General features: G+C 45.3%; 1 protein-coding gene across 1 annotated transcript in view; it reads left to right on the forward strand.

Annotated features, from left to right (window-relative positions):
• NHERF4 (NHERF family PDZ scaffold protein 4) overlaps positions 1 to 26,830 on the forward strand; it is a 564,596-nt gene that overhangs the window by 398,656 nt on the left and 139,110 nt on the right. The window contains exon 6 of the mRNA XM_063941742.1: positions 19,168 to 19,369. Within this exon, the coding sequence (XP_063797812.1) occupies positions 19,168 to 19,369 (202 nt within the window). The remainder of the gene's footprint in view (positions 1 to 19,167; positions 19,370 to 26,830) is intronic.

The raw sequence follows: 26,830 nt of genomic DNA on the forward strand, positions 1-26,830 counted from the left end.
CAGAAGCTGCCTTAACGTGTTCCTTTAAATCATCTGTGAATAAAATAGATTCGGCCTCCGACTCCGAAAAACTGAACACAGCACCCGTTTCTAATGTGATCTTCTGCTGCAGGCTTTCAGTATTATCAGCCATAGTAGTGTGCAATGCCACACATCAATAATCAGTAGTGGCATCGCGCACTACTATGGCTGATATCACTGCCTGCCACCCCAAGCTCCTGTCCCCGGTTTCACTGAGAGCCACTCACAGCTCCTGTATCCTCTTTCACTGCCTGCCATTCCCTGCTCCTGTTCCCATTTTTACTACCTACAATACCCAGCTCCTGTCCCTACTTTCACTACCTGTCGCTCCCATCTCCTGTCCTCACTTTTACTACCTGCCGTTCCCATCTCCTGTCCCCAGTTTCACTGCTTGGTATTCACAGCTCCTGTCCCCACTTTCACTGTCTGCCATTACCAGCTTCTGTCCCCACTTTCACTGCATGCATTTCCCAGATCCTGTCCCCACTTTCACTGACCACCTTTCCCAGCTCCTGTCCCTACTTTCACTACCTGCCATTACCAGCTTCTGTCCCCACTGTCACTGCCTGTTATTCCCAGCTCCTGACCCCAATTTCACTGCATGCTATTCCCAGCTCCTGTCCCCACTGTCACTGCCTGCTATTCCCAGCTTCTGGCCCCACTGTCACTGCCGACTATTCCCAGCTCCTGTCCCCACTGTCACTGCCTTTTATTCCAAGCACCTGTCCCCACTTTTGCTGCCTGCACTTCCCAGCTCCTGTCCCCACTGTCACTGCCTGCTATTCCCAGCTCCAGTCCCTACTTTTACTGCCCACCATTCCAAGCACCTGCCCCCACTTTCACTGCCCACCATTCCAATCCCCACTTTCACTGCACACCTTGCCCAGCTCCTGTAACCCACTTTCACTGCCTGCCACTCCCAGCTCCTGTCCCCACTTTCAGTGACCGCTTTTCTCAGCTCCTTTCCCCATTTTCACTGCATGTATTTTCCAGCTCCTGTTCCCACTTTCACTGGCTGCTATTCCCAGCTCCTGCCAACACTGACATACAATAGGATATAAGAGCTTTAATCAGAACTGCACCCAAAAGCATTTTTTCCCCTGTCCCCACTGTCACTGCCCACCTTTCCCAGCTCCTGTCCCTACTTTGACTGCTCGCCATTCCAATCCCCACTTTCACTGCCCACCTTTCCCAGCTCCTGTAACCCACTTTCATTACCTGTTACTCCCAGCTTCTGTCCCCACTTTCACTGCCTGCCACTCCAAGCTCCTGTCCCCACTTTCACTGCCCGCCATTCCAAGCATCTGTCCCCACTTTCAGTGTCTGCCACTCCCAGCTCCTGTCAACACTGTCACTGCCTGCCATTGCAAGCACCTATCCCCACTGTCACTGCCTGCCACTCCAAGCTCCTGTCCCCACTTTCACTGCCCGCCATTCCAAGCATCTGTCCCCACTTTCAGTGTCTGCCACTCCCAGCTCCTGTCAACACTGTCACTGCCTGCCATTCCAAGCACCTGTCCCCAATGTCACTGCCCACCACTCCCAGCTCTTGTCCCCACTGTCACTGCCTGCCATTCCAAGCACCTGTCCCCAATGTCACTGCCCACCACTCCCAGCTCTTGTCCCCACTGTCACTGCCTGCCATTCCAAGCACCTGTCCCCACTTTCACTGCCTGCAACTCGCAGCTCCTGTTAGCACTGTCACTGCCTGCATTTTAAGCACCTGTCTCCACTGTCACTGCCCGCCATTCCAAGCTCCTGTCCCCACTTTCACTGCCGGCCACTCTGAGTTCCTGTCCCCAGTGTCACTGCCCACCTTTCCCAGCTCCTGTCCCTACTTTGACTGCTCGCCATTTCAATCCCCACTTTCACTGCCCACCTTTCCCAGCTCCTGTAACCCACTTTCATTACCTGCCACTCCCAGCTCCTGTCCCCACTTTCACTGCCCGCCATTCCAAGCACCTGTCCCCACTTTCAGTGCCTGCCACTCCAAGCACCTGTCACCACTGTCACTACCTGCCACTCCCAGCTCCTGTCCCCACTGTCACTGCCCGCCATTCCAAGCACCTGTCCCCACTGTCAATGCCCACCATTTCAAGCACCACCTGTCCCAACTTTCACTGCCTGCCACTCCCAGCTCCTGTCCCCACTGTCACTACCCGCCATTCCAAGCGCCTGTCCCCACTGTCACTGCCCGCCATTCCAAGCGCCTGTCCCCACTGTCACTGCCCGCCACTCCCAGCTCCTGTCCCCACTGCCACTGCCCGCCACTCCCAGCTCCTGTCCCCACTGCCATTGCCCGCCACTCCCAGCACCTGTCCCCACTTTCAATGTCTGCCATTCCCAGTACAGCCTTGAACCACCAATTAACTTGTCTTTAACAGCTAAAGCTTCTATGCTCAGTACATTGTTAAGTCCATTCACATTCAGTGTGAATCATCCACTGCCTCTGATAAAGGCTTCGCCCCCGAACCGGACCTGGCTCCGCCCCTCTAGTCCGAACCTAGATCTGACTCCTCCAACTTTGACATCTTAAATTCTTACAGGCAGTGCCAGATTAAGGTCCTGATGGACCTGGAGCGGAAATTTATAAAGGGCCTATTGTGTGCGGCCAAAGGGGGTGTGCCTACTGATATGGGGGGGTGGTCTATGCCATGGGGTGTGACTAGCACCGTGGTTGGCATAGCTACCCACCTTCCTTCACCCTCCCCTCTTTGCTTATGTAAAGCATACACCACCTAACAGAAAAAAAGCTAGTGTATTGCGCTTAATGCACTGATTAAATAAATGAATAAATAGATAACACTCTACAGTTGTGTGTCTGCTGAGTGTGTTTTAGCTCATTTAATCTTGGTATCTATGCTATATGTATGTGTACTGTTATTAAAAGTTCTTGTTGGATTTTATGAAAGCAAGTTCCATGTGTGTTTAATTTGAAGAAAAGCAGACACAACTGTAGGTTGTTATCCAGAGGCAGAACTCTGGGAGGCAATGGAGTCATCTGCTGCCGGGCTCCTGCTCTGAAGGGGGCACCTCTCCTCCCATTCTGTGACACCATTGAATTAAGTTAAGTTAATTGATAGCGGTCGCTGTCTTTTCAGTGGCCGACTTCCTCACTGGTCCCTGCACCTTACACCTCACACCCACTTTATTATACTGAATATACACATTTTACAAATATCACACCCAGGATTAGAAACCACAACCTATTACACTGGAAGCAGACACCTTACTGATGAAGCTATTTGCTCCTGTATAGGAAGCATGAGAATTCTAACTATATGAAGATACTTCTCTGACAATTACACGTAACTTCATATAGTTAGAATTCTCATGCTTCCTGTACAGGAACAAATAGCTCCATCAGTAAAGTGTCTGCTGTTAGTGTAACAGGTTATGGCTTCTAATCCTGGGTATGACTGCTAAGAAATGTGTGATTTAAAATAAAAGACAATTAAATGTATAAATACAGTATATAAATGTTTTCAGAACACTACACACACACACACACACACACACACACACACACACACACATCTTAATATAGGAAATAGGGGGGCACCAATATTTATCTTGCCTCCGGGCGACTGTGACGAACTTACGCCACTGGTGTTATCTATTTATCTATTTATTCATTTATTTAATCAGTGCATCCAGTGCAATACACTAGCTTTTTTTCTGTTTTGTGTATCTTTGAGGATATTGCCAGTCCTTTAGTGTGTGCAGCTGGTGTACTGAGAAATATTAACTACAGATTTAATTATATTTGCACCAGGAGTTGGGGTGTTAATCACTCCTAAAATCAAGCATACACCACCTGTATAAAAAAAAACACAGAAAAACAACAACTATGGTTTATTAATAAATTAAAACTAATGTTATTGAGGTTAGTAATACTCTATAGGAACAAAAACAACCCAAATTTAGTGGGGGGGTTTTGACAATTTTTTGGAAAAAATACAAAGCCATAACCAGTTACAGCATTTTGCGCTAAACCAAAACCGGATGATGAATTAGAACCAAGACCAGCAAAAATGGTCCGGCGTACACCATTAATCCATACATATATACATCCATCAACATTTTTATATATAGACAAATGCAGTCTGGCACTACTTAATATTTGGCCAACATGCTCTAGTGCCCATCCAATGAATCCAATAGTACAGGCCTGGACAACCTGTGGCTCTCTAGTTGTGAAACTACAAGTCCATGCATACCTTCTTACCAATCAGCTGGTAAAGCATGCTGGAACTAGTAGTTTTATATCAGCTGGAGAGCCACAGGTTGGCCTAGCATGCCATAGTATATGGAAGTGGTGGCATTACTCAGAGCCTTTCAATCAGGTAGAGTAAAAACAGACAGAGGACCTGATTCACATTTGCAAGCAAAGTCAAAAGGCACACAACTGGGCAAAACCATGTGCACTGCAGGTGGGAACAGATGTAACATGTGCAGAGAGAGTTAGATTTGGGTGGGTTATATTGTGTCTGTGCGGGGTAAATACTGGCTGATTTTGCATGTATCCCACATATACTGGACAGCTTTATTTTTACACTGCAATTTAGATTTCAGTTGAAACACTCCCCTCCCAGCTGTGTGCATTTTGGCTTTGCTTGCAACTCTGAGTCAGGCCAAGGGGGTAATTCAGATCTGATTGCAGCAATCAGATCTGAAAGAGGCCCTAAGTCATGTCTTGACAAAAGGGACTAGATCCCTGAGACGTTGAAATGTTGGCAACAGAAAAGACTGTTTGCTAGATGCATCATCACTTGGAGAGTGATAAAATGGAGAAAGAACAATTACTGTTACAGGCTATGTTTGAAAAATGGTAGTTACTGTAGAAGCTGATAGGTTGGAAAGTGATAAAATGAAGAGTAAAAAAGTGCCAACCAATGATGCATCTGGCCCTGTGTCCGGTTTTACTTCTGCCTGATTGAGAGACATACCTCATTACTGTATTATTAGAGGCTAGAGCAGCAGTCAGGCAACCAGCAGATGACAGTTCTAACACCTTAGAAACATAGAATTTGATGGCAGATAAGAATTTGGCCCATGTAGTCTGCCCATGTACATGCTCACACACCCTAGGGTTAATATTTGTGATGGGAGCCAATTAACCTACCAGTATAATTTGGGATTGTGGAAGAAAACTACAGTACTTAGAGGAAACAAACACAAGTAAGGGGAGAATATACAAACTCCACACAGATATGGCAATGGTGGGAATCAAAGCAATGATCTCAGTGCTGTGTGCAGGCCCGCCAACAGGGGGGTCAAAGGGTACAGTCGTGCCGGGCCCGAGGTTCAGAGGGGCCCCACGGGTCAGGGGCAGAAAAACTGCAGCACATTGCCTAATAGTACATTTCACACATCCACACTGCCAGCAATTTAAGTGAAACTGTCCTGCCACTCTCTTCCACCCTCGGTCACTATCCCGGCCATTGCTCATAATTTGAATGACGTTGTGAAGTCATTATCCTGCACCGGCTGTTAACTGCTTGTCCTTGCCGCCGCGGTTCGCGGCGTGGCCACTTAAGAAGAGGAACAGCCAGGATTGGAAGTGAATCGCCGGCACAGAATCTATAAGCAGCCGCAGCATTCCCAATACTATCCGACTCCCTACAGACACCCTGGCTGGCACTGCATAAGAGTGAAAGCAACTAACTGGCAGCGTGTGGTAAGTTACAGTGACAGCAGCACTCATCTCGACAGTGACAGCTCTGCATCTCTGTACGCCAGTCTCTGTGAGTGTGTCAGTCTCTGACTATCTGTATGTGCGCCAGCCTCTGTGTGGGCGCCAGTCTCCGTCTGTGTCCTGCCCCAAAAATAAAATAAAAATAGTATAGAAATGTTCTTTATATATGCATATATGTATCTCTGTACATGTGTATATACAAACAAAAAACCCAGCACTCACCAGAGTAAGCTCACTTATCCTCAACAATTCAATAAATAAATGATGGGGGTTAAGTTAGTGGATTGGCCAAAGCACGGAAGCCTGCATACAGATCTCCAAGGTACCCCACCTCAGAGATGATTGCTAAGGAACAGCTGAGACAGGTTCAGGATAATAGAGTCCACACAGTGTGTTTTTTGTTTGTATTTATTTGAGCGATGTGGTCATGGGCTACATGCACCCCGCCCTGTGAGTGGTAAGTACAGCTGTGTACCCTGCTTTTGTGATGGAGTGCTGTGTTACATGCACCCCACCCTGTGAGTGGTAAGTGCATAGCTGTGCCCCGCTTCTGGGGTGGTGAGTGCTGTGGTTTTCTCTGTGTGTATACGATGGGGTTAATCTATGGTTAACTCTTATTAACCGTGGCCACTAGCTTTCTCATGCACCCCTGTGTGGACTTTATTATCCTGAACCTGTCTCAGCTGTTCCTTAGCAATCATCTCTGAGCCAGTGCAAGGTGGATAGTGTACCTTTAAAAGCCATAAAGTCTGTAGCAGATGCACATTAAATCTAGCAGGCAGATGAGGTGTGTAACAGCAGTGAAGTAGTCAGGTTTTGAGACTCTGTGATAGTGTAGGGCCTGCATGAAGGTGGGGTACCTTGGAGATCGGTATGCAGGTTTCCGTGCATTGGCCAATCCACTAACTAAACCTCCATAATTTATTTATTTATTGAATTGTTGAGGATAAGTGAGCTTACTTTGGTGAGTGCTAGGTTTTTTGTTAGTATTTATTAGAGCGATGTGGTCATGGGCTACATGCACCCCGCCCTGTGAGTGGTAAGTACAGCTGTGTACCCCGCTTTTGTGGTGGAGAGTGCTGTGTTACATGCACCCCACCCTGTGAGTGGTAAGTGCATAGCTGTGCCCCGCTTCTGGGGTGGCGAGTGCTGTGGTTTTCTCTCTGTGTACATACATATGTACTTAACTGTTATGTACATATCTTTTTGTATTAATCTCTGTAACTGACACATATTTACTCATTATAGTGCACCTTATTAGGAGTGTATCCACAATGCACTACGCTAGACATATATATGTGCTAGATAACTTAAGATGTTAATGAATGCTTTGTCTATAAATATATGGCTTGAACACTAGTGCATGAAGCCGTGAATTGCTATATAACTGCCAGTAGGACTACCTGTATTGGTTTGTGATCTTGACAATGGTCCCCACATGTGACCAAAACGTTGACGCCCCTATGCTGATATCCTGATGTTACAATAAAAATAAGGTGTGTATGTATATATATATATATATATATATATATATATAGTCCCAGAAGAAAAGAAACCAGCACCTCCAAATTACTGCATAATAAAATCTTTATCAAAAAATAAGATCTTAAAAGCACCAGAGGCAAGAAACATTAGTAGAAGCACATGGGGTGTCAAAAAACTGCATAATATCATATCACCATTTCAACGTGGTAAGTAGTGCAAGCCTCCAGCAACAAACAGGTAGGTCGACAGCTGTTTCGGTGCTCAGAGGCACCTTCCTCATGGACAGTCAACCTGTAATGAAAAGTGTGTCTCTTATACCCACCAGAAACGAGTAAAATATGCTCACCTAATTGGAAACTGGGCGCAGCTGTATCAATCAGGCATCGTCTCCACAAAACAAACTACAACCTACTAGTAATGGGCAATATTATAGTACATCATTAATTAATGCCCCAAAACAACTAGATTACAATACTCTATATACTGGCAGGTATATTAGACACACCTAAAGATGTTAAACAAAAAAGTGATAAAACAAAAACCAAAAAACCAAGAATAGGAACAAAATAACTTAATCAGGCTATGTAGAGTCCCTAGCAGATTATTGTATCCTATAGAAAGCAACCAAATCCTTGACTCTCATTTAGTCCATTCGGTGCAACAGAATTGAGTCGGGCTATCCAATGGGCTTCACGCTGGAGTAAAATACGTCCACGATCACCCCCTCGTCTCAGTGGGGGGACACAATCTATTGGCATGCAGTGAAAATCTTTAATGGTATGTCCACTCATCACAAAGTGCTTAGCCACTGGTGGTGTATTCAAGTCCAATGTAACATAGGCTTTTTTTTATAGAGGAACGGTGCATTGAAATTCTCTCCTTCAATGTCCTAATTGTTTTCCCAACGTATAGTAGACGGCACGGACAGGATATAAGATATACAACAACAAAAAAAGCCTATGAAGCCACCGCCACCCGCCCACCTGTGTTCCACAACTTCCTCTGAACTTGAAGCCGCGGCTTCAAGTTCAGAGGAAGTTTTCAAGCCGCTTCAGCGTCTGTGCGACAGGCAGCTTTCTCAATGGCCCAGCGGCAGCCCGGCCCCCCTCCCCTGCAATTCGGAAGCCGCTGCCGCCCACAAGACTCCTGCTGCTGAAGCCGCCACCCACCCGCCTGTGTCCCAGTAAAGCCGCCGCCGCCCACCCACAACAGCACGTAAGTGACTACACTACACTACACTACACTATGCTACACTATATTACACTACACTACACTACACCACAGTACACTTCACAACACTACACTACACTAGGACGGGAGGGGGGGTGTAAGGGTGAATCTGCCTGCCATACTGTGTTAAACGGGGACTCTGCCTGCCATAATGTGTAAAAGGGGATGCTGTCTGCCGTAATATGTAAAAGGTGGACGCTGTCTGCCGTAAAGTGTAAAAAAGGTGACGCTCTCTGCCGTAATTTGTAAAACAGGAGGTGCTGTCTGCCGTAACGTGTAAAAGGGGGACTCTGTCTGCCACAATGTGTAAACAGGGGACGCTGTCTGCCGTAATGTGTAAAAAAGGGGACGCTGTCTGCCGTAATGTGTAAAAAGAGGACACTGTCCGCCGTAATGTGTAAAAAGGGGACGCTGTCTGCCATAAGGTGTAAAAGGGGCTCTACCTGGTGTAGTGGTGCTACTGTGCGGCGTAATTTGAATAATGGGGACTACTGTGCACCATTATATGAATTGGAATTATTTTGTGACCACACCCCTTTCCCGTAAAGCCACGCCCCTATATTTTTTGCGTGCGCGTACGACGCGCACTGCCACCGGTTTTCGTTAAGGAAGGGGGGCGCTGATGCCGTTTCTTGCACACAGTGCTAAAATGTCTAGTTACGGCACTGATGTGTGTGTGTGTGTGTATATATATATATATATATATATATATATATATATATTCTTTAAATGTATAGCATTTATCTGGAAACCCCTTCTTAGAAATCCTGTGTTTGCCCCTGCGGACCCTCCCACCCTACCCTTCATGATCGCAACACATAGGGCGATCAAGGGGTCGGGTCCCTCCTACTGCATCACCAAATATAGCAGGATTAAGGACCGGGGGCTCATTGGGTAGGTGAGAGCTTCATTTAATATATAAAGGGTGGGGGTGAGAGGGTTGGGAAATACTTAAGGTGTGGGGGGATTATTTAATCTATACAGCAAAGGGCGGGGGTGAGGGTGCATCTTTAAATATATAAGGGATGGAGGTGCTGGAAGGGGGAAAGAGATGACATTATATATATATATATATATATATATATATATATAAAATACACTAGTTACCAGGCCATCAAAATGACAGAACATCATAACAGTAATGTCAGAGCCAGTGGCTGTGCACACCTGGACGGAGCAACACTTGTACTGCTTGGTCGGGCGCCATATAGTGTCTGCCAGCACGAAAAAACACTGACCCCCCCCCCCCCCCCAAACAGGTGAGGAGCAGCGTTAGCCTTTTATTATAATATATATATATATATATATATATATATACACACACACACACATGGGATTAGAGAAACAGCAGGCATGGGATGTAGTTATGTGACCGGTCAAAACAGTTCCCCCTACATCCCGCCCCTTGAGAATCCCAACAGTCGGCATGCCGACTAGCAGGGACTATTCCCACTAGTGTAGATAGAACCTGTGGCGAGCACAACGAGCCCACAAGGGTCTTCTTGCGCTCACCTGCCGACATTTCGCTGCCGGTGTCCCGGCGGAGGTATGCTGACTTAAGTGCCCTGGGCCCCCCAAAGGCTTAATCCAGCCCTTGTCTAGCGGTTCTTGAGCACCCGGGGTAGAGCACCAGCAGCATTACAGCAGCAACCTGTCCTGAAGTTCCCACTAATAAGCCCTACACACTGGACGATTAGTGCGATTTGAACGATGATCGATATCATTCAAATTGGCTTGCATTGAAAAACTATTAAAACCAACGATGAACGACTGCGGGGAGGCACATCTTTCATCGTCGGTGCCTCCATACTAAACGATATGAATGATATAGTGTTCTTATCTGAACAATATCGTTCTGAGATATCGACCAGTGTGTAGGGCCCATTAGAGTCAGCATGCTTGACGGGATGTACTAAAAGGAAGATGCAGTAAAAACCTGTTTTCTGTGTTCTACCGCATTTTCTGTATGTACAGTACTAAAACTCGGTGTGTGGTTGGGGGGGGGGGGGGGCGCAGCAGGCCGAAGTTTTGCCTAGGGCGTTGAGAAACCTTGCACCGGCCCTGGTTAGAACAACTGTAACCAGGGCCGGCGCCACCACTAGGCAGCTTTAGGCAGCTGCCTATGGGCGCAGACCACTGGAGGGCGGCAGCTCATGCTGCCGATGAATGCTTGGCTTCTTGTCATGTGGAGCGTTACCGTGGAGAGGAGCAGGAGACTGTTGCTACAACAACTCTGTAACCATAGCCGGCAGCATTCATGATATGCAATCGCTGGGTCAGGGCGGGGGGGAGGTGTAAAGCGCAGGGTGAGATCGCGGACGTCTGTGGAGAAGACAGTTAGAACAACTGTAACCTGCTTACTCTAAGTGCATAGAGTATTGAAGCCGCTGCCGTAACAGATAGGCGGCCGCGACATCCCTGCTGCACTGTCAGTGTGAATGTAACCCATTGGCAGCGGCTTCAATACTCTATGCACTTAGAGTAAGCAGGTTACAGTTGTTCTAACTGTCTTCTCCACAGACGTCCGCGATCTCACCCTGCGCTTTACACCTCCCCCCCCGCCCTGACCCCGCGATTGCATATCATGAATATTACAGCCCAGCCCCCCCCCCCCTCTCCCCCCCCCCCCCCGGCACATGCAGGGACCTCCGCTGATGGGACAAGTTTGGGGGTTTTTGGTGGACGAAGGCAGCCTTACACAGTCACACTGAGAGTGACTGCCGCTGCCAGGATCAAAGTTGCAGCGTGTGCAATGTATAGAGGGCGGAGGGGAGCTGCAGCAGGAACTCAGCAGAGGCGGGAGCAGCGGGCAGTCGGCAACGGCGGACACTTGGCACCCAGCAATGTTGGTAGCAGCAGGAACTCGGCAGCGACAGGATAGGCAGGTACACGGCTGCACTGAGCTCCAGGAAGAGGCAGCTAGTCTGCCCTGTTATGCAGCATAAGTTTGTCAGAAGGACTCCAAGCTCCTCCAAATGTTTAAGTGTGACCTTACTTTATGTGTATGTATTTATATGCGAGTGTGTGTGTGTGTGGTGTGTTTATGTATAGAAATATACAGTAAGTATGTGTGTTATATATATATATATATATATATATATATATATATATATATATATATTACACACATACTCTTATAGAAAATGATACAGCCACTGTTTTTCTGTTTTTTTTTTTCTTTTACACCCATGGAGTGTCATCTGGTTGCTGAATTGCATTGAATGCGGGAGGGAGGGGGGTGCAGTCTGATGTATATCAGAGCCGTAACTAGGTGTGTGCCAATGGTGCCTTGCCCACAAATGCACTGAGGGCACACCATCGGGCATCACACCTGCTAGCTTCGAGCCCAGACTGCTGAAGGCGGCGCCGCCTGTGTCCCGCTGACGGCGGAGCCGCCCATGTCCCTCTGAAGCCGCCGCCCACCGCCTAGACACAACCATGTCCCGCTGAAGCCACCGCCACCCGCCCACCTGTGTTCCACAACTTCCTCTGAACTTGAAGCCGCGGCTTCAAGTTCAGAGGAAGTTTTCAAGCCGCTTCAGCGTCTGTGCGACAGGCAGCTTTCTCAATGGCCCAGCGGCAGCCCGGCCCCCCTCCCCTGCAATTCGGAAGCCGCTGCCGCCCACAAGACTCCTGCTGCTGAAGCCGCCACCCACCCGCCTGTGTCCCAGTAAAGCCGCCGCCGCCCACCCACAACAGCACGTAAGTGACTACACTACACTACACTACACTATGCTACACTATATTACACTACACTACACTACACCACAGTACACTTCACAACACTACACTACACTAGGACGGGAGGGGGGGTGTAAGGGTGAATCTGCCTGCCATACTGTGTTAAACGGGGACTCTGCCTGCCATAATGTGTAAAAGGGGATGCTGTCTGCCGTAATATGTAAAAGGTGGACGCTGTCTGCCGTAAAGTGTAAAAAAGGTGACGCTCTCTGCCGTAATTTGTAAAACAGGAGGTGCTGTCTGCCGTAACGTGTAAAAGGGGGACTCTGTCTGCCACAATGTGTAAACAGGGGACGCTGTCTGCCGTAATGTGTAAAAAAGGGGACGCTGTCTGCCGTAATGTGTAAAAAGAGGACACTGTCCGCCGTAATGTGTAAAAAGGGGACGCTGTCTGCCATAAGGTGTAAAAGGGGCTCTACCTGGTGTAGTGGTGCTACTGTGCGGCGTAATTTGAATAATGGGGACTACTGTGCACCATTATATGAATTGGAATTATTTTGTGACCACACCCCTTTCCCGTAAAGCCACGCCCCTATATTTTTTGCGTGCGCGTACGACGCGCACTGCCACCGGTTTTCGTTAAGGAAGGGGGGCGCTGATGCCGTTTCTTGCACACAGAGCTAAAATGTCTAGTTACGGCACTGATGTGTGTGTGTGTGTGTATATATATATATATATATATATATTCTTTAAATGTATAGCATTTATCTGGAAACCCCTTCTTAGAAATCCTGTGTTTGCCCCTGCGGACCCTCCCACCCTACCCTTCATGATCGCAACACATAGGGCGATCAAGGGGTCGGGTCCCTCCTACTGCATCACCAAATATAGCAGGATTAAGGACCGGGGGCTCATTGGGTAGGTGAGAGCTTCATTTAATATATAAAGGGTGGGGGTGAGAGGGTTGGGAAATACTTAAGGTGTGGGGGGATTATTTAATCTATACAGCAAAGGGCGGGGGTGAGGGTGCATCTTTAAATATATAAGGGATGGAGGTGCTGGAAGGGGGAAAGAGATGACATTATATATATATATATATATATATATAAAATACACTAGTTACCAGGCCATCAAAATGACAGAACATCATAACAGTAATGTCAGAGCCAGTGGCTGTGCACACCTGGACGGAGCAACACTTGTACTGCTTGGTCGGGCGCCATATAGTGTCTGCCAGCACGAAAAAACACTGACCCCCCCCCCCCAAACAGGTGAGGAGCAGCGTTAGCCTTTTATTATAATATATATATATATATATATACATATATACACACACACACACATGGGATTAGAGAAACAGCAGGCATGGGATGTAGTTATGTGACCGGTCAAAACAGTACCCCCTACATCCCGCCCCTTGAGAATCCCAACAGTCGGCATGCCGACTAGCAGGGACTATTCCCACTAGTGTAGATAGAACCTGTGGCGAGCACAACGAGCCCACAAGGGTCTTCTTGCGCTCACCTGCCGACATTTCGCTGCCGGTGTCCCGGCGGAGGTATGCTGACTTAAGTGCCCTGGGCCCCCCAAAGGCTTAATCCAGCCCTTGTCTAGCGGTTCTTGAGCACCCGGGGTAGAGCACCAGCAGCATTACAGCAGCAACCTGTCCTGAAGTTCCCACTAATAAGCCCTACACACTGGACGATTAGTGCGATTTGAACGATGATCGATATCATTCAAATTGGCTTGCATTGAAAAACTATTAAAACCAACGATGAACGACTGCGGGGAGGCACATCTTTCATCGTCGGTGCCTCCATACTAAACGATATGAATGATATAGTGTTCTTATCTGAACAATATCGTTCTGAGATATCGACCAGTGTGTAGGGCCCATTAGAGTCAGCATGCTTGACGGGATGTACTAAAAGGAAGATGCAGTAAAAACCTGTTTTCTGTGTTCTACCGCATTTTCTGTATGTACAGTACTAAAACTCGGTGTGTGGTTGGGGGGGGGGGGGGGGGGGGCGCAGCAGGCCGAAGTTTTGCCTAGGGCGTTGAGAAACCTTGCACCGGCCCTGACTGTAACCTGCTTACTCTAAGTGCATAGAGTATTGAAGCCGCTGCCAATGGGTTACATTCACACTGACAGTGCAGCAGGGATGTCGCGGCCGCCTATCTGTTACGGCAGCGGCTTCAATACTCTATGCACTTAGAGTAAGCAGGTTACAGTTGTTCTAACTGTCTTCTCCACAGACGTCCGCGATCTCACCCTGCGCTTTACACCTCCCCCCCGCCCTGACCCCGCGATTGCATATCATGAATGCTGCCGGCTATGGTTACAGAGTTGTTGTAGCAACAGTCTCCTGCTCCTCTCCACGGTAACGCTCCACATGACAAGAAGCCAAGCATTCATCGGCAGCATGAGCTGCCGCCCTCCAGTGGTCTGCGCCCATAGGCAGCTGCCTAAAGCTGCCTAGTGGTGGCGCCGGCCCTGGTAACACTAAACAACCGATGATTTCTTACAGTAGTGAATATTTATTATTCAAAAACCACCTGCCATAATAATGAGCAAATCAAATATCAATAATACTATACACAAAGTGATTTAGTTAAAAACATATACAGTGAGACTCAATGGTTATAACAACTACTGGAGTTAGTGATTATTCAATAACCAAGGTCACCAGTCTTTCATTAATAATCAAAATTAGCATTCAAAAATAGCTGTTGCTTGGTGGAATCTACTATTCACTGTACATACTGTATATTAGTAAACATAAAATTGGAGTTTGCAAAAAGGGTCTGGTCCAGTAATGGTTATATGTGGAGGTTTGCAGAGTTACTCACTTCAAGCCACCTCTTAGGTAAGTATTTTGTACAGATGATCAGGCAATCTTAAAACAATTACTCTACCTCCAGCTCCTGGGGCAAAATCAGCAGCCTGGAGATGTTTGGACTCTAGCCTCCAAATAAATCAGTCCATAATAGGGTGGATGCATCCCAACCGTCAGCTCAAAAGGACAGGTAGTTGGTATGCTGGTCTGGATCAAAACTCACTGCACTATATCATATACAGCAACAGGTTTCAGCTTGCAAAATATAATGTACACAGCAGCTAAGTTCCTGGTAATACGTCTGTGTGGCAAAAATGTACAGATGTATCCATTGCCCCTTGGTATAGAGTCAGTCTCGTGGGATAGGGATTTAAAATTCTACAAGACAGTGACTGAGCCGGCCACATACTGTAGCGTCCAGGTAAGACACTGTGTGTGTGCAGGACCGGTGCTAGGGTGTCAGGTGTCCCCCTGCAAACTATACATTTTTTGCCTTCCCTCCCATACTTCATGACACAAAAAAGGTGTGGTCTCACAAGAAAGTGGCGTGGCCACACATTAGTACCACCAATTCAAATTATCCCACACAGTAGTGCCCCTTAGTCACATTACAACACACAGTAGTGGCCCTTATTCACGTTCCATCACACAGTGTTGCCCCTTATTCACATTACGCCACATGATAGTGCCCCTTATTCTCATTACACCACACAATAATGCACATTATTCATGTTATTCATGTTGCCCCTTATTCATGTTATTATTATGGGACAGAAGATGGGGGGTGAGGCAATAGCTGGGACAAAACACAGTGGGGGGTTGTGACACAGTGAGAAGACATGGGGGGTGACAGAGTGACAGGGCACGGGGGGTTGTGACACAGCGACAGAACACCAGGGGGTGACACAGACAGGGCATGGGAGGGGGGGTGACACAGTGACATGACACGGGGTGACACAGCCCTGACGAAGCTTAGTAAAAGTGAAATGCGCATTGGCATCGCTGTGCGCTGTCTGTATAAAGATTCATTATGTATTAAAATCCTGTGTATGTCTAAGACAATTAGAAAGGGTTACCATTAAGGATTATAAACACATGCTGGCAGTATAGATATAAGACAGGAGGATTTCTCCAAGTATTAACCATCTGGTTAATATTATGTTCAAGAGAGATATTATGGCTCTCTTCAGTAAGGACAGTAATTTGAGGTGTGAATAGATCAAGCTCTTTGGTAAAAAGTTTAACACCATATATTCGAGTGCTGATTGTGTATGAGTGCCTGTGCTGCTTAGGGCAATATCAGCCTGATATTCAGGCAGCAACAGGTGCTTGAACTATTATATCGATGCATGAAAGATTCGAACGAACTACATACATATATTTGTGAAAAATCCAGCATGCTCGATTTAATGTGAGCACACATCACTGGGAAGATAATAAATAGTTTTTGTATGAGGATTTGATCATTAACCCGTGACATTGTATATGTCTGGTTGAGCTGTGTAATTAACAGAGCATTGTTTGTGGTAGTATTAACACATATATTTAAATCCTATGTCTCCCTTATATACAAATTCAATAAAAAGATGCTAAGGCAGGCTCATTTTTAAGCCAGTATTGCATAAATTCACAGCCTCATCAAGTGCATTGCTGAAATAGCAGTACATCAATTAAGGGGTACTGTCTAGTGAACATACATTCTAATAGGGGTAACCTATAATACCTAGTGTCTAAAAATAACCTGTCTGCATGTGATCATACATCGGTACTATTCAGGGCAATAGGAGCCTTATATTAATTAATAATCAGACAGTTAAACTGTCATACGAATATATGCAGTGTTGGTTCTAACATTCTCATCACACCACTATCTAGCAACAAGTGTTGCATTGTGATCTATTGAATCAATAATATACTAGGAATGTCACAACACTGCAACATTTGTAACCCTTTGTAAACATCACTGGCAGAAATAGTCAGTGGTTATTTTAAAGATTACCCAACAATTCTTTGAATCACAGGTACTCATTAATTCATAAAATAAAGACAGCGTACCAGCAAGTTTTTTTTAACAAATATCTTTATTCACACAAATTTATTTTTTTCTTACACGTTATTCTGTCCCTATCTGATTTTATATTTCACTTTACATGACCCCTTTATAATAATGGGGCATATGATACATCACATGTGGTGGTAATAATAAAGGTATCTATATCACATGTGGGTATTGAGATCTTTCTCTTATTTTATATCATATTAATAAAGTATCAAAATTTGTTGTATTAAAAAGAATTAAACTTCTTGTGTAAGGGAATGAGTGCTACCTAAGGTTGATTTACTTTTTCTTCTTCAAATCTATATATGCATATTTAAATCAACAAGCAGCATTTGTGTTGAAATATTTGTTTAGTCAACACAAATTGTCATGCTATTTATATTCCCTATATAATATCATTTATTTAAAACCTGGTGCGGGAGCCTCTTTAACTTGAAAATCTAGGACATGGGGGGGGGGGGGGGGTGTAACACAGTGACCAGACATGGGGGGGAACATTGACAACACATGGGGGGGTGACAGATTGACAGGAAACTAGGGTGACACAGTGACGGGACACTTGGGTGACACAGTTACGGGATACTGGGTTGACACAGTGATGGAACACTGGGTTGAAACAGTGACGGGACACTGGGGTGCCACAGTGACAGGATAGTGACACAGTGACAGGACACGCGGGGGGTGACACAGTGACAGGACACGGGGGGTGACACAGTGACAGGACACGGGGGGTGACACAGTGAGGACATGGGAGGGGGGTGACACAGTGACAGGGCACGGGATGGAGATGACACAGTGACAGGACATGGGAGGGGGGTGACACAGTAACAGGACATGGTTGGGGGTGACAGTGACATTGTCAGAAAACTGGGGGGCAAGAGAGACACAAGGCTGGAACAGAACACAGAGAGGAAAGGTGGGGGATACACAGTAAGAAGAGGGCCAGGAATCTGCACCCCTCACTATTACCAATGAGTCCCTTGTTGTGTCCTTACCTCCCTGAATCCAAGTGACTCCGCTGCTATTGCTTCATATTATGGTGCATGCTGGAGGACACAGACACCACCGACTGAAGCGGTAACAGCTGGGTTCCCCAGCGGCCGCTGTCTGCAACAGTCATGTATAGAGAAGCAGGGAGAGCGCCTCTCCAGCCCGGCACCTACCTGCTCTGCATCCCTTTGTTCAGTGGTTAGCGCCAGCTCTGTAGGAGGGGTGTGTGTGAAACAGTGACAGAACACCGGAGGGGAATAGTGACAGAACACGGGGAGGGGGGGAGGGGGGGTTGACACAATGGCTGGGACTGAACAGGGGTACATAACATGTACATAACATGTTGTGGGGTTTACACAATAGCTAGGGCAGAACACGGGGGAGTTGTTTGAAACAGTGATGGAATATAGAGACCACTAATGACACAGTCTCAGTGGTTATGCTAATCCTTTCGCCCCCCCGTGCCCACCCCCAGCAGTGACCTGAAGTGCTGCGTCCATGCACTCAGGATGCTGAGTTACTGGCGCTGGTGCTGCCTGACTCACTGTGACTGGGGTCCAGGAGAGCGCGCTTCTTCCTAATATGCGCTGCTGGGGGCTGCTGACAAGGGAGTGGGACTGTGGGGGCAGGGTGGGCCGCAGCAGCAGTATGATGAGACGCTGCAGGGCATAAGGGGGCGGAGCTTTCTGCCATACTACACGCTCCGGTGGGCAAAGGAGCGGAGGGGTTTTGCTGAATCCTGGGTCACTCCATTGTAGTGCCGGAAAGGAGCCAGACTTTATATCCACAGTTTCCACACAGCTACCATCATCGCTGCCCGTCATACAGTATGACAGGCGCCACGGCAGCATCAGTCGTACAGCAGCGGAGATGCAGAGCAGGTAGAGCGTCGCTCCTGCCTGGCTCCTACATGCACTGCAACCCTTTGCCGGGCAGGTACCGCCGGGCCTGTGTGTGTGTGTGTGTGTGTGTGTGTGTACACAGGTAGAGGGGGTGTGCTCAGGATTTCCCATCACTCTTACTAGTGGGAGCCCCCACAACTTCATTGCCCCTGGGCCCCTGCCAGCCTTAATTCGCCCCAGGCTCTTGCCTGTCATGGTATAAACTTTTGATTCCATTTTTGTATATATTTGCATGCTATAACATTTCATTCTTCACTTTTACAGTTGCAACAAAATACTTCATGTGTGGTGCTACTAGTCCTGGAATCATCTGCATTAGGAGTCTACGAATCTCATGGAGTTACACCAAGTATAGCATTAGCTGATACATCTTCATTACTTTACAAAACACGGAAGCTTCACCTGGTGCGGGGTCCACAGGGGTACGGTTTCCTATTAAGGCAAGAGAAGTGTCTAGGAGGACATGGTAAGATTACTTCAAATGATAAACTGCAGAGACATACTGTAGCAGATGTGGTAAAAAAAACAAAAAAAACCCCTAAAATTATATTTGTATGGATCTAAGAATCACCTATGTACACTGAAAGGGCAATTGGCCATAACAGGAACAGCTCCAGACCTTTTTTCTGAGAAAAGGGGTCGCACTATGTCATAAAGTCAACAGCCTTGTGCTGAACAACTTACTGTAGACAGGTTTTTCTATGGCCTATGAAAACAAAAAAAAGAAAACCTGGTGTTGATATTAAGGATGAGCGGGTTCGCTTCTCTGAGAACTGAACCCTACCGGACTATACCATTCGAGTCCGGTTCCGAGACAGGCTCAGGTTTTCCCACCTGACTCGGAAACCAGCACGAGGCAAAACGTTATCATCGCGCTGTCTGAATCTCGCGGGATTTGGATTCCATATAAGGAGCTGCGCGTCGCGGCCATTTTCACTCCAGTCTCGGAGAGTGTAGTGAGAGGACGCCTCTCTGTCCTCAGTGCCTGTGTGGGCGGGAAAGTGGGGTGGCGATTCTAGTGCTGTCTTGTGCTGCTCAGTCGAGTGTAGTCAGTGTCTTATGCTACATCAGTCCAGCCAGTCACAGTGTTGGTGTCCTCTGCTGCTATATGTCCCAAGTGCTGCTGGCTGCTATATAAGTCCCTTGCAGTTTTGCTGTGTTGTCTTGCATCAGACCAGGGGTAGTGTCTCTCTTGTGCAGCATCAGTCTAGTGACCAGTCACAGTGGTGGTGTCCTCTGCTGCCATATATCCAGTGTTACTGGCGTATAATACTGGTGATATTGCCGTATAATTCATGTGATATTGCCGTAAATTCCCGTGATACTGGCCTATAATTACAGTGATATTGCTGTATAATTCTCGGGATACTGGCATATAATTCCTGTGATATTGCCGTATATTTCCAGTGATATTGCCATATAATTCCCTTGATATTGCAGTATAATTCTCAGAATACTGACGTATAATTCCTGTGATATTGCCGTATAATTCCTGTGATATTGCCATATAATTCTAGTGTTATTACCATAGAATTCCCGTGATACTGGCATATAATTCCTGTGATATTGCCGTATAATTCCAGTGATATTGCCATATAATTCATGTGATACTGCGGTATAATTCCAGTTATGCTGCCGTATAATTCCATATAAATTCATATAATTCTGTATAAATCCAGTCCAGTGGTGCTGCAATATAAGTTTAGTGGTGCTGTCCTGTGCTGTATATTATTACTCCAAATAAAGGGGTTATTAATATTTAATCCAAATAATTTTTACAGGGGTTTGCCCTGTGAGGTGTAGGCGTACGCTCTCCTGTGCCGCATATTGTGTTATATAACTCCAGAAAATAATGGAGAACAAAAATTGTGAGGATAAAATAGGGAAAGATCAAGAACCACTTCCTCCTAGTGCTTAAGCTGCTGCCACTAGTCATGACATAGACGATGAAATGCCATCAACATTGTCTGCCAAGGCTGATGCCCAATGTGATAGTAGAGGGCATGTAAAATCCAAAAAGACAAAGTTCAGTAAAAAGACCCAAAAAAATAAACTGAAATGGTCTGATGAGAAACGTAAACTTGCCAATATGCCATTTACGACACGGTGGCAAGGAATGGATTAGGCCCTGGCCTATGTTCATGACTAGTGGTTCAGCTTCACATGACGAGGGAAGCCCTCAACCTCCATTTTGCCAATTAATTCCAGTGATTTGGACGTATAATTCCAGTGATTTTGCCAGTGAATTCCAGTGATCCTGCTGCATAATTCCAGTAATTCTGCCATATAATCACAATGGTACTGGCGTATATTTACAGTGATCCTACGGTATAAATCCAGTGATCCTGCCATATAAGTCCAGTGATCCGGCCGTATAATTACAGTGGTACTGGCGTATAAGTCCAGTCCAGTGATACTGCTATATATATATATATATATATATATATATATATATATATAATGTATATGTAAACCCTGTTGCAAAACCGATTACTGAGACCATAAAAACTATGCTGGTGTTAGATGTGCGTCCGGTATCCACCATTAGTCCAGTGGGACTGCAGTGCCAACCCTAGATGGTCCTGGTGTTTGTGCCGCACACTTGTGTTGCTTAGCTTAGTCATACAACTACCTCATTGCCCTCTTTTACTTCTTGGCATGATGTGCTGTTTGGGCACTATTTTTTTTAAAGTCCCATCCTGTCTGACACTTCCGTATATGTCCAGTGGTACTGCCATTTAATTCCAGTGATTTTGCCGTATAATTCCAGTGATTTGGATGTATAATTCCACTGATTTTGCAGTATAATTCGAGTGATTTTGCAGTATAATTCCAGTGATTTTGCAGTATAATTCCAGTGATTTGGACGTATAATTCCATTGATTTTGCAGTATAATTCCAGTGATTTGTACGTATAATTACAGTGATTTGGACATATAATTCCAGTGATTTGGACATATAATTCCAGTGATTTTGCCATTTAATTCCCGTGATACTGCCATGTAATTCCAGTTATACTGCCGTATAATTCCATATAAATACATATAATTCCGTATAAATCCAGTCCAGAGGTGCTGCCATATAAGTTTAGTGGTGCTGTCCTGTGCTGTATATTATTTACTCCAAATAAAGGGGTTATTAATATTTAATCCAAATAATTTTTACAGGGTTTGCCATGTGGGGTGTAGGGGTACGCTCTCCTGTGCCGCATATTGTGTTATATAACTCCAGAAAAATAATGGAGAACAAAAATTTGGAGTATAAAATAGGGAAAGATCAAGAACCACTTTCTCCTAGTGCTGAACCTGCTGCCACAAGTCATGACATAGATGATGAAATGCCATCAACGTTGTCTGCCAAGGCCGATGCCCAATGTGATAGTAGAGTGCATGTAAAATCCAAAAAGCCAAAGTTCAGTAAAAAGACCCAGAAAAATTAATTGAAATGGTCTGAGGAGAAACGAAACTTTCCAATATGCCATTTACGACACGGAGTGGCAAGGAACGGATAAGGCCCTGGCCTATGTTCATGACTAGTGGTTCAGCTTCACATGATGATGGAAGCCCTCAACCTCCATTTTGCCAATTAATTCCAGTGATTTGGACATATAATTCTATTAATTTTGCCATTTAATTCCAGTGATTTTGCCAATTAATTCCAGTGATTTTGCCAATTAATTCCAGTGATTTGGACGTATAATTCCAGTGATTTGGACGTATAATTCCAGTGATTTGGACGTATAATTCCAGTGATTTGGATGTATAATTCCAGTGATTTAGATGTATAATTACAGTGATTTTGCCATTTAATTCCAGTTATTTAGACGTATAATTCCAGTGATTTTGCAGTATAATTCCAGTGATTTTTGACGTACAATTCCAGTGATTTTGACATTTCATTCCAGTGATTTGGACATATAATTCCAGTGATTTTGACATTTAATTCCAGTGATCCTGCCGTGTAATTCCAGTAATCCTGCCGTATAAGTACAGTGATCCTGCCGTATAATTACAATGGTACTGGCATATAATTACAGTGATCCTGCCATATAAATCCAGTGATCCTGCCGTATAAGTACAGTGATCCTGCCGTATAATTACAGTGGTACTGGCGTATAAATCCAGTCCAGTGATACTGCCGTATCTGTATATATACCCTTTTGCAAAACCGATTACTGAGGCCATAACAACTATGCTGGTGTTAGACATGCGTCTGGTATCCACCATTAGTGCAGTGGGACTGCAGTGCCAACCCTAGATGGGCCAGGTGTTTGGACCGCACACTTGTGTTGCATAGCTTAGTCACACAGCTACCCCATTGCCCTCTTTTACTTCTTGGCATGATGTGCTGTTTGGGCACTATTTTTTTAAAGTGCCATCTCGTCTAAAACTTCCGTATATGTCCAGTGATTTTGCCGTATAATTCCAGTGATTTGGACGTATAATTCCAGTGATTTTGCAGTATAACTCCAGTGATTTTGCAGTATAACTCCAGTGATTTGGACGTATAATTCCTGTGATTTGGACGTATAATTACAGTGATTTGGACATACAATTCCAGTGATTTTGCAGTATAATTCTAGTGATTTTGCAGTATAATTCCAGTGATTTGGACATATAATTCCAGTGATTTTGCAGTATAATTCCAGTGACTTGGACATATAATTCCAGTGACTTGGACATATAATTCCAGTGACTTGGACATATAATTCCAGTGATTTTGACATATAATTCCAGTGATTTTGACGTATAATTCCAGTGATTTTGACGTATAATTCCAGTGATTTTGACATATAATTCCAGTGATTTTGACGTATAATTCCAGTGATTTTGCAGTAAAATTCCAGTGATTTGGATGTTTACTTCCAGTGATTTGGATGTTTACTTCCAGTGATTTGGATGTTTACTTCCAGTGATTTGGATGTTTAATTCCAGTAATTTGGATGTTTAATTCCAGTGATTTGGACGTATAATTACAGTGATTTGGAAGTATAACTCCTGTGATTTGGAAGTATAACTCCTGTGATTTTGCAGTATAATTCCAGTGATTTTGCAGTATAATTCCAGTGATTTGGACATATAATTACAGTGATTTGGAAGTATAACTCCAGTGATTTGGACGTATAATTACATTGATTTTGCAGTATAATTCCAGTGATTTGGACGTATAATTCCAGTGATTTTACAGTATAATTCCAGTGATTTTGCCATTTAATTCAAGTAATATTGCCATATAATTCCCGTGATACTGCCATGTAATTCCAGTTATACTGCCGTATAATTCCATATAAATCCATATAATTCCGTATAAATCCAGTCCAGAGGTGCTGCCATATAAGTTTAGTGGTGCTGTCCTGTGCTGTATATTATTTACTCCAAATAAAGGGGTTATTAATATTTAATCCAAATAGTTTTTACAGGGTTTGCCCTGTGAGGTGTAGGGGTACGCTCTCCTGTGCCGCATATTGTGTTATATAACTCCAGAAAAATAATGGAGAACAAAAATTTGGAGTATAAAATAGGGAAAGATCAAGAACCACTTTCTCCTAGTGCTGAAGCTGCTGCCACTAGTCATAACATAGATGATGAAATGCCATCAACGTTGTCTGCCAAGGCCGATGCCCAATGTGATGATAGAGTGCATGTAAAATCCAAAAAGCCAAAGTTCAGTAAAAGACCCCAAAAAATAAACTGAAATGGTCTGAGGAGAAACGTAAACTTGCCAATATGCCATTTACGACACGGAGTGGCAAGGAACGGATAAGGCCCTGGCCTATGTTCATGACTAGTGGTTCAGCTTCACATGACGAGGGAAGCCCTCAACCTCCATTTTGCCAATTAATTCCAAGGATTTGCACGGATAATTACAGTGATTTTGCAGTATAATTCCAGTGATTTGGACGTATAAATCCAGTGATTTTGCCATATAATTTCAGTGTTTGGACGTATAATTCCAGTGATTTTGCCATTTAACTCCAGTGATTTGGATGTATAATTCCAGTGATTTTGCCAGTTAATTCCAGTGATCCTGCTGTATAATTCCAGTAATTCTGCCATATAATTACAATGGTACTGGCGTATATTTACAGTGATCCTGCTGTATAAATCCAGTGATCCTGCCATATAAGTCCAGTGATCCGGCCGTATAATTACAGTGGTACTGGCGTATAAGTCCAGTCCAGTGATACTGCTATATATATATATATATATATATATATATATAAACCCTGTTGCAAAACCGATAACGGAGACCATAAAAACTATGCTGGTGTTAGACGTGCGTCCGGTATCCACCATTAGTCCAGTGGGACTGCAGTGCCAACCCTAGATGGTCCAGGTGTTTGTGCCGCATACTTGTGTTGCTTAGCTTAGTCATGCAACTACCTCATTGCCCTCTTTTACTTCTTGGCATGATGTGCTGTTTGGGTACTATTTTTTTAAAGTGCCATCCTGTCTGACACTTCCGTATATGTCCAGTGGTACTGCCATTTAATTCCAGTGATTTTGCCGTATAATTCCAGTGATTTTGCAGTATAATTCCAGTGATTTTGCAGTATTATACCAGTGATTTGGACATATAATTCCAGTGATTTTGCAGTATAATTCCAGTGATTTGTACGTATAATTACAGTGATTTGGACATATAATTCCAGTGATTTGGACATATAATTCCAGTGATTTTGCAGTATAATTCCAGTGATTTTGCCATTAAATTCCCGTGATACTGCCATGTAATTCCAGTTTCTCTGACGTCCTAGTGGATGCTGGGAACTCCGTAAGGACCATGGGGAATAGACGGGCTCCGCAGGAGACTGGGCACTCTAAAAGAAAGATTAGGTACTATCTGGTGTGCACTGGCTCCTCCCTCTATGCCCCTCCTCCAGACCTCAGTTAGAATCTGTGCCCGGCCAGAGCTGGGTGCTCCTAGTGGGCTCTCCTGAGCTTGCTAGAAAAGAAAGTATTTGTTAGGTTTTTTATTTTCAGTGAGATCTGCTGGCAACAGACTCACTGCTACGTGGGACTGAGGGGAGAGAAGCAAACCTACCTGCTTGCAGCTAGCTTGTGCTTCTTAGGCTACTGGACACCATTAGCTCCTGAGGGTTCGAACACAGGGCCTGACCTCGATCGTCCGTTCCCGGAGCCGCGCCGCCGTCCCTCTTGCAGAGCCAGAATACAGAAGAGAAACGATGAAATCGGCGGCTGAAGACTCCTGTCTTCATTAAGGTAGCGCACAGCACCGCAGCTGTGCGCCATTGCTCCCACTAGAGATGAGCGGGTTCGGTTTCTCTGAATCCGAACCCGCACGAACTTCATGTTTTTTTCACGGGTCCGAGCAGACTCGGATCCTCCCGCCTTGCTCGGTTAACCCGAGCGCGCCCGAACGTCATCATGACGCTGTCGGATTCTCGCGAGACTCGGATTCTATATAAGGAGCCGCGCGTCGCCGCCATTTTCACACGTGCATTGAGATTGATAGGGAGAGGACGTGGCTGGCGTCCTCTCCATTTAGATTAGGGTTGAGAGAGAGAGAGAGAGATTGACCTGAGGCTGTGATACTGTAGAAGAGAGTGCAGAGTTTAGTGACTGACGACCACAGTGACCACCAGACAGTGCAGTTGTTTGTTTTATTTAATATATCCGTTCTCTGCCTGAAAAAAACAATACACACAGTGACTCAGTCACATACCATATCTGTGTGCACTGCTCAGCCCAGTGTGCTGCATCAATGTATATATATATCTGACTGTGCTCAGCTCACACAGCTTATAATTGTGGGGGAGACTGGGGAGCACTGCAGTGCCAGTTATAGGTTATAGCAGGAGCCAGGAGTACATAATATTATATTAAAATTAAACAGTGCACACTTTTGCTGCAGGAGTGCCACTGCCAGTGTGACTAGTGACCAGTGACCTGACCACCAGTATATA

The sequence above is a fragment of the Pseudophryne corroboree genome, chromosome 10 (genome assembly GCF_028390025.1).
Source record: "Pseudophryne corroboree isolate aPseCor3 chromosome 10, aPseCor3.hap2, whole genome shotgun sequence".
NCBI classification, from domain to species: Eukaryota; Metazoa; Chordata; class Amphibia; order Anura; family Myobatrachidae; genus Pseudophryne; species Pseudophryne corroboree.